Raw genomic sequence first — 9,564 nt, forward strand, 5'->3', positions numbered from 1 at the left:
ATGGTGTCATATTAGGAGAATATGGTGGGTTGCGGGGGAGAACTATCCTACCCAACTCCATAACCTTGTGTTGCGTCAAACGTGCAACATGTGGACTTGCATTGTCGTGGAGGGAAGAACCCTTTTCCGATTGACGATTGAAGGGCGTTCCTGATGAAGGGCTTGATTTAAACGTCCCAGTTGCTGATTATAGATCTCTGCATTGACAGTTACCTGTGGATTGAGGAGTTTGAAATTAATTACTCCTTTGATGTCCCACCAAATGCAAAGCATCACTTTCTGTGGATGAAGCCCAGGTTTGGGAGTCAGAAGTAGTTTTGTCTAGGGCAGAGCCATTGTTTTTGGCATTTAATATTCGTATAGAGAATTCATTTTTCATCACCGGTGACAATTCTGTCCAAAAATGGTTCACACGCATTACGTGCCAGAAGAGACGAAGCAAAGTTCACACATTGGAAACGATGGTCATTGGAGAGTTTGTGAGGCACCCAAATACTTTCTTTATGGAGTTTCCCGTATTCCTTAGATGTTTACATATTATTTTATGAGAGACATGCAATTTCAGGACAATTTTACGAGTGTGTTACCTTGAGTTAGACTAAACAAGCGTCTTTAGAGCATCAATATCAATTCCAACATGTCGGCCTTTGCCATCACAGTTCTTAAAGCTAAAGTCACCTGAATGAAATTTGCTGAACCATCGTTGGCACTTACGAACGTTCGAAAGATTTCCATAAACTTCTTTGATATTCTTTTAACTATTATACGTGATGTACGTTTTTGGGGTGGTGGTTAATGAAAGTGTTTCAAAACGCGACATTAATTTCTTGACGACCTAATAGGTACGTTACAAATGGGAATCTAAAACATTTTTAGATTTAAAATGTAGTTTGCTTTAGAGATAACTTTAACAGAGATTAAAATTTTGCAACTTCGTTGGAAGTACATAAATGTGAATTTTCTTAGAGTCAAATCTGTTTTTAATGTCTCGACCTCTGTTTATGTCTCTAAGTTAATAATGTCACTTCATTCCAATAAGAATATAGTGGAAATTCATTTCACTATTTGAGTTTGAGTATTTTAAAACACAAAATAATTTTCACACTTACAATCTTCCAACTTCGCTTTTTTACAATGTCATTCTTATAGGTGTGAACTAATATTTTTGAGACAGTAAACTGGCAAACATGAAATTATTTTCCTTACCTAAAACATATGAAGTTTATCCCCACTTGCTGTACAGTTGCTTTTTGGTGCCCCCCCCCCCAGTGGCACAGTGGTATGTCTGCGGACTTACAACGCTAGAAACCGGGTTTAGATACCCGTGGTTGGCAGAGTACAGATAGCCCATTGTGTCGCTTTGTGCTTAATTCCAATCCAACAAATATTTGTAGCTTGATTTTATTTTTTTCAGGAATTTCACAGTCATAGAAATAATTGTAGTTTTTGAAAAGAGGGATGTAATATCTCTTTTTGTTTTCCAAATACCATTTCTGACCTCATTGAAAATTGAAATTGCACATACTTAGATATTAATTGGTGGATCTCATTCCTCACCAAATACTTAGTGCCGTCAGTGGTATGCCCGACTACAAGTTGTTTTATAAATGGGGAAGTGGGAGCGGGATATAGGCTAAACCTTTATAATAATGACAAAACAGCCAGTGTCATATTTTCTGGAACACTACGTATATTGCTATGATATTATATGTTAATATACGATAGAAAAGGTGGAAGTGAAAAAAAAGTTAGTTTTGATTTAGCCTACATGACACTTAGATGTAGTTCCATTAATCAAATAGTATTGAATAGTCTGCTCATTACCAAATTTCAATAGGGTACACATCGAGGTTTTTTTGGAGGGAGACTTCTGTGTTATAACAGAGATAGGAATTTCTGAATATTATGACCAAAGTTTCACTGTGTAAATGAGTTATTAAGCGTTACTACTATTTTAAGCATTGAAAAAAAAACTGCGAAGGTTTTTGTTTGTTTATTTGCTGTTAAGGTCAAAGCTACACAATTTGTGCTGTGCCCACCGCGAGTATCGAAACCCGATTTTTAACATTATAAGTACTCAGACTTGCCGCTGAGTCACCGATGGGAGGCACCCCGAAGGTTATAGTATAATATTGATAATAACTGTATTGTAAGCAGTCGAAATTAAGAAATATTTGGGCTATGTGCTTCTGCGAGAAAATAAAAGTGTGTTAAAACTTGAAATCGGCATTTTTCTTTGGAAGTAGAATCTTATCACGCTGCGGGAAAGCATTCCAAGTTGCAGCAATGTGTTCAACTGAGTTTTGCTAAAAATTGGGCCATGTCTTGATATCTGACGTCAGCATATAAATATGGCCCAGTTAACGCTGTCTGAATGTGTTGCTTAATTTCTATCTCCTTCAATAATCTTCAATCTACATGTATAGTATCATTTTAACATGATTTTTTAAGAGCTTAAATTTGAGTGTCGCGCCATTTTCTGTTCAAATACACGTACTTACAAAAAACATTCATTTTCCTAAACTCCTTCCAGTGAACTTGAATTCTAATTCGACTAAGCCATCATATATTATTTCAAGTACTGTAACACTAAAATTGAGTGTATTGTGTTTATCTTTCTCGTTTCCCTCCAAAAATGGCCCTGAATCCCTGTAATTAATTTAAGAGCATAACGAAGAGCTAATTTGTTCTGATCCCGAACTAATTGCATAAACAAAACTTCTTACATAAATCTATACTGCGTTAAACTACTTCACTTGCTCTAGAAGATCAAAGTAGCTCTAAAATTGGAGGTGGGTGTTCTTGACTAGCCGTCTTCCCTCCAATTTTACCAGTTAAAAATGAGAAATAGCTATGCGCAGCTATTCCTTATGTATCTTTGTAACACACATACTATTGATACCGCTCTTTCTGCATTCTCAATTAATTAAGCGAGGCTTCGGCGTCTTGTAAGTAATAGAGTAATATTCTAAGTTATAGGAATATTATAGTATTATGTGGATAAAACTATATTATCTCACTCTGAATGAGACTGTTGAGCTTATAAATAATAGTATAGGGTGTTAAACATGGTGCGAAGTTGTGATATTGAGTTTATACTGGTTAATCATGCTGAAAAACACTGTGATAGCATACACACGAACGCATTAATGTAAAATCCCCTAGAGCAGTAGGACGTAAGTGATACTACAGACTAGTTCAGTGTTTGATACTACAACCTACTTCAGTGTTGGATAATCTACTTATTTGATCGCGATGCTACAACTACGTACAATGTAGGGTACAACAGTAGGACGTAAGTGATACTACAGACTAGTTCAGTGTTGGATAATCTACTTATTTGATCGCGATGCTACAACTACGTACAATGTAGGGCACAGACAAACGAGGATATGAAGAAAGTGTATTTACTTCGAATAATTGGTCCTTTGGTAAGAAGTGAGTTTTTAAACGAACTTAACATTCAAAAAAGCACATTCTAATTTTTTTATGATAAAGAAATAACCAATCTCTGTTTAATCAGTTAGGAAATTTCCAGAAAATTAAAATGTTCTTTTTTTCCCCTTTCCCTCTTATTTCATATATTTTTAGTTAAAACAAAAGAAGAAGAAAAAACAGATTTCTTACTGTAACACTGAAAACTTCCCAAAACGATTTAATGATAAGTAACCTAGCGTTAAATATTGTAAACATTTGGGACATTTATTGTTTTGAAACATATAACGTTGGAGTTCCAAGACCATGCCTGTGATTGAAATTTTAACAAATTGTCCTTGTAAATATAGAAACTTTTGGTCGCGCTAACCATGAAAATAAAAAAGAAAGAATTGTGACGACAGAATCATAAATTTCAATTACGACTTAAGTCCACTTAACCAAATTGTTACATTTTCTTCTAATATACACAAAACAAACTAAATAAAAAAGAACGATTTCATACCTTTAGTGGTCAGATGACTGCTTTGTTTATTACCTAAGGCCTAGTTACGAGCCATGATAATATGTATATATATATATATATATATATATGTAACTTGATTTGGTTTTATTTACTAACTTCTTGTCTTTACCGATATTAATTCTTTTCTTATAAATCCACCAAATAATGACTTCGTGCTGCCGTTACACTTAAAAAAAATTAATAGTTTCTTTAAAACCTTTTAAGATATTTATCTGGTATTGCATGTATATTTTCCACATATAAACGAGTACTGTAATATCTTAATAATAATAAAAAAATAGGTGAGAGTTATCCAGAAAAATATTTACACACTTAACTCTTAAAATGTTTACGTTCGTTAAGTATATTAAACATGGATACCTTTAACTTATGAATTTCTCTATTCAGTCGTAAGATCTCTTCCTCCCGATTTTCCAGAATTTTTCTTGTCTCCCCAAGTTCCAAATCCAGTCGCTCTACCTCTTCCTCTCTTTCTCTGAGCTCTTCTTTCAGAACGGGAATCAGATCTTCACTAAAAGCTGGCTCCCCTAGAAAGTTCTTTTTCCCTAACTTTTCAGGGGAATCGCTCCGCAGGCTGGAGGACCGCGAGTCCCCTAGACTGTTGCTGGGACCGCTAGCACCGTTCCCCATGCCGGATGCTAGTCGGCCAGCAGCCCTCAGAACCCTACGAGCACTATCCAACCAGTTTCCTGCTTTTGCAAAGGCACTATGAGTCTTGGGAGTACGAAATTTGTTCCTTTTGCACTTAGTGGAAGGCTTAGGTGATCCCTCTAAACCCTCTCTCCGCAGGTCGGGAGCAGACTTGGCAGAGTTTTCCTCGGATGTTTCAACCTGTTGACAGCCTTCACCCACAACGATGCCCAGCTTACTCGTTGTAACGTGGCGTCGCGCATCCACGTTACTCTGCAAAGGCATTTTGAAGCCTAACAGTATCTGTTAATAAGCACTGGACCACTTGAGGTATACCTCAATACCAGGCTACTCGTAGCGATAGTAGCGCCACATACAGGCGAGAACCAAAGTAACCAAAGTAATAAAACTCGGATCCCAAGTTAAGAAATAAATAGACGATCCTAAGTCTCAGTTTATGCTATTTTGATCAAACAGTAGGCGTAGAGGAGCCTCTCTTTTTTATGCCGTGTTTATTTTTCTACCTATAGCTGTTTGCTGTTAAACTTTCCGATAGAAAAACTAGCTTCATGGCTTTTTCACGTGTATTCTACGGCAGGCCCTGTAAACAAACGTTGAGAGGAACGTCACACTCGAATAACTTGAGAGCACGAGACGCCACTGAGTCTTTTACACGTCACGCACGTGAAGAAAGTAGTTCTTCCTCTATATATAGCTTCTGTGATGAGGTTTGCTCCTGAAAAGAATAAAGAGAAAATATTGTCTATTGCTTAATGCTCTAAATATTTCCAATTATTATTTTTTCTAGGAAAAACAAAACAAAACAAAACTTCAAATTATGACATTCTAAATGAATTCAGTGCGATTAACCAGTGACTGAAAAGATCTTATAATATTTGCACATTAATTAGAGGAATTGTTGACAAATACACGAGCATTGAATCTACCTAGCTTAGGTTTAAATAAAGTGATTTTTCCTAATTAGTCTGATGCTGCCACGACTATACATTATTTACCAAGTGACTCTTCCTAACCTCTTTGATTCTGTTATATTTATATATCATTGGCCAAGTGACCTTTCCTAACCTCTTTGCTGCAGCTAAATTTGTATATCATTAGCCAAGTGTGTTTTCCTAATCCCTTTGCTGCTGCTAGTTTTGTATATCATTGGCCGATTGAACCTTCCTAATCCCTTTGCTGCTGCTAGTTCTGTATATCATTGACCGAGTGAACCTTCCTAATCCCTTTGCTGCTGCTAGTTTTGTATACCATAGGCGAAGTGACCCTTCCTAATCCCCTTGCTGCTGCTAGCTTTGTATATTATTGGCCGAGTGAGCCTTTCTAATCCCTTTGCTGCTGCTAGTTTTGTATATCATTGGCCGAGTGAACCTTCCTAATCCCTTTGCTGCTGCTGGTTTTGTATATCATAGGCGAAGTGACCCTTCCTAATCTCTTTGCTGCTGCTAGTTTTGTACATCATTGGCCGAGGGAACCTTCCTAAACCCTTTGCTGCTGCTAGTTTTGTATATTATAGGCGAAGTGACTCTTCCTAATCCCTTTGCTGCTGCTAGCTTTGTATATTATTGGCCGAATGAACCTTTCTAATCCCTTTGCTGCTGCTAGTTTCGTATATCATAGGCGAAGTGACCCTTTCTAATCCCTTTGCTGCTGCTAGTTTTATATTTCATTGGCCGAGTGAACCTTTCTAATCCCTTTGCTGCTGCTAGTTTCGTATATCATAGGCGAAGTGGCCCTTCCTAATCCCTTTGCCGCTGCTAGTTTTGTATATCATTGTCCAAGTGACTATTCTTAACTGATCTGATGATGCTTAAATTACCTTTTAGCCAGATGATTCTTCCCAATTAACTTTCTGCTATTAGGGTTAACTTCTTAGTTGTAATCGAATTTTTTTGTGCTACCTCCCCAGTGGCACAGCGGCATAGCTGTGGACTTATACTGCTAGAAACCGGCTTTCGATACCCGTGGTGGGCAGAGCATAGATAGCTCTTTGTGTAGTTTTGTGCTTAATAAAAACAACAATAACAATTTTTTGTGCTAAAAATAATATACTAGGCTGATGACTTTTTTTAATTGCTAGAATTAAATACTATTCCTGTTTGGATACTAACTTTACATTATTTCTCATTATTCAAAACTTGCTATGCATTAGTTAAATATCTCTATCCCTGTTTGGATACTAACTTTACATTACTTCTCATTATTCAAAACTTGCTATGCTGTAGTTAAATATCTCTATTCCTGTTTGGATACTAACTTTACATCACTTCTCATTATTCAAAACTTGCTATGCTGTAGTTAAATATCTCTATTCCTGTTGGATATTAACTTTACATCACTTCTCACTATTCAAAACTTGCTATGCTGTAGTTAGATATCTCTATTCCTGTTTGGATACTAGCTTTACATCACTTCTCATTATTCAAAACTTGCTATGCTCTAGTTAGATATCTCTATTCCTGTTTGGATAATAACTTTACATCACTTCTCACTATTCAAAACTTGCTATGCAGTAGTTAAATATCTCTATTCCCGTTTGGATACTAACTTTACATCACTTTTCATTATTCAAAACTTGCTATGTTGTAGTTAAATATCTCTATTCCTGTTTGGATACTAACTTTACATCACTTCTCATTAGTCAAAATGTGCTCTGCTGTATCAGAAATGAAAAAATCTAATCATAGGTCATTCTCTTTCCCATTTTGAGCACCAGCTGACATCAGATTTAATTACTCAAATCCTCATTTCATGCCCCTAAAATTAAACTTTTTGAAGATTTGTATAACATCAGAACTAATTACTGAACACCTCATTTTGTGTTCTAGAAATTAAAACTTCTAAACTAAACATTTGTGAGTTTCTTTCCGTTTTGGACACTACCTTAACAATACATATTTCGTGTTCTTGAAATTAAAACTTCTACTCTTAATACTGACCATTCTAATTTCTGTTTCGTACAATACTCTAAGATCAAAGCTAATTAACCTGTTTAACCATCCAACATCTCATGAAGCTTGTTTCATAATGTAAAAACAGTAGCTTAATTAACCACCCAACATCTCATGAAGTTTATTTCATAATATATTAACAGTAGTTTAAAAAGGTGCTGTTCAACCATCCAACATCTCATGAAGCTTGTTTCATAATGTAGAAACAGTAGTTCAGTTAACCACCCAACATCTTACGAACCTTGTTTTATAATATATGAGCTGGAGCTAAAAATATACTGTTTAATTGTATAAATTTTAGCTAGAAAGCTTACCATTCACCATCAAACATATCATAAAACGTGTTTTATAATATATAAAAACTGGTTAAAACGTACCATTTAACTAACTACCCAACATCTCATGAAGCTCATTTTATAATGTCTGGTAGCTGAAAAGGTACTAGTTAACTGACGTATTGCTTAAATTTCTGCAACTGACGAAAATCTTTACCTAACTAGCTTTGAAATAATTGTAACTGCCCTGTAGACTTACAGGCGGTTGAAATAACCATATCTAAATAATTTGTATTTGAATTTTGTTCTTTTTTTTTGCTGTCTAATACCTTTTTATGTATTCTTAATCCATACTGATAAATTGTATGAAACATGTATAGTCTTCTTTGAAAGTTATGCTTAAGAGGGAAATTGTCAAGGCATTTTGTCAATATCAGTATTTTATTCATCTTTATCTGAATGAACGTCTTTTACGTTTACGTATTGAATTAATTTGTCTCTTAAATGCTCTGTTTTGACGTGCATTTAAGATGCTTTATCATTAAACTATATATATCTAATCTGATTAGGTTTCAACTATAAGGAACGAAAGGTAAAGTGTACAGATGAGAATAAATCTGTCATCAAATCTAGATATAATCTGAGGAAGTACATACCATCCCTTGTTACTTTGTGAAATCTCCTTGGATGTAATCAGCCGTTGGAAACAAATTAACACATATATTAACTCGAGAAATATAATCCTTCTGCAATCAACTATCATATTTCCTATATGTTAAACTTCTATCTTCGAAGCAAAAATAAAATAAAAAATGACAGCATATTATTAATATTCGAGTACAATCGAAAGGATAATATTGGTATAATGCTATTTCCTTCAGTTCTATAAAATATTTAGTGATAGATTATTGGCTCGTACTAGATTAATTAACTTTATGTGAAGTTTGTTAAATAATAAGTTTAATGATTTGTTTTGTTTGTTCGGGGCTATCTGCTGTGTTCACCGGGAAGAATCGAAGCCCGGATTTAGCGTTGTAAGTTTCTAGACTTACTGCTGTTCCACCGGGTACAAGTTTAATAACTTAAGTTGTCTCCAGACTTACCGCTGTCCCACTGGGGGACAAATTTAATAATTTAAGTTGTTTCCTCAGAAATAATACTTGCTGTTGTTTTTTTTTACGTACAAAGATAACATTTCTTAACTACGAACGCAAGAAGGTCTGTATATACTTAATGTCTGAGAAAATAATTAAACTCGAAAGTTACTTTCTGGTCTTCTTGCTATGCTGGTTTCTATCCGAGTTGAAATTTCATTCGTCGTTTTTATTGGCACATTTAGTAGTTACCCATACGGTAGACGTGAGTAAATGCTCTCTAACATATTTTCTATCACATACTTAAAGTATTCAGTCTTCTTGAAACACTGTAATCCCGTGCTATTAATGTATTTTTATAGGATAGTTTAGGTTTATTCGTAGAAAACATTCGGTTTAACCAAGAATATCCATATCTCGCTCAGAACATTTTAGTATTACACATTTAATATAAACATCTTGCTCAGAACATTCTAGTATTACACATTTAATATAAACATCTTGCTCAGAACATTCTAGTGTTACACATTTAATATAAACATCTTGCTCAGAACATTCTAGTATTACACATTTAATATAAACATCTTGCTCAGAACATTCTAGTATTACACATTTAATATAAACATCTTGCTCAG

General features: G+C 34.9%; 1 protein-coding gene across 1 annotated transcript in view; it reads right to left on the reverse strand.

Moving 5' to 3' along the window:
- The window catches only part of LOC106460031 (cGMP-dependent protein kinase 1-like), a 113,905-nt gene extending 108,781 nt beyond the window's left edge, over positions 1-5,124 (reverse strand). Inside the window, exon 1 of the mRNA XM_022386202.1 lies at positions 4,322-5,124. Within this exon, the coding sequence (XP_022241910.1) occupies positions 4,322-4,876 (555 nt within the window). The 5' untranslated portion in view covers positions 4,877-5,124. The remainder of the gene's footprint in view (positions 1-4,321) is intronic.
- Between the last annotated feature and the right edge of the window lie 4,440 nt (positions 5,125-9,564).

This window comes from Limulus polyphemus, unplaced genomic scaffold (assembly GCF_000517525.1).
Source record: "Limulus polyphemus unplaced genomic scaffold, Limulus_polyphemus-2.1.2 Scaffold1, whole genome shotgun sequence".
NCBI classification, from domain to species: Eukaryota; Metazoa; Arthropoda; class Merostomata; order Xiphosura; family Limulidae; genus Limulus; species Limulus polyphemus.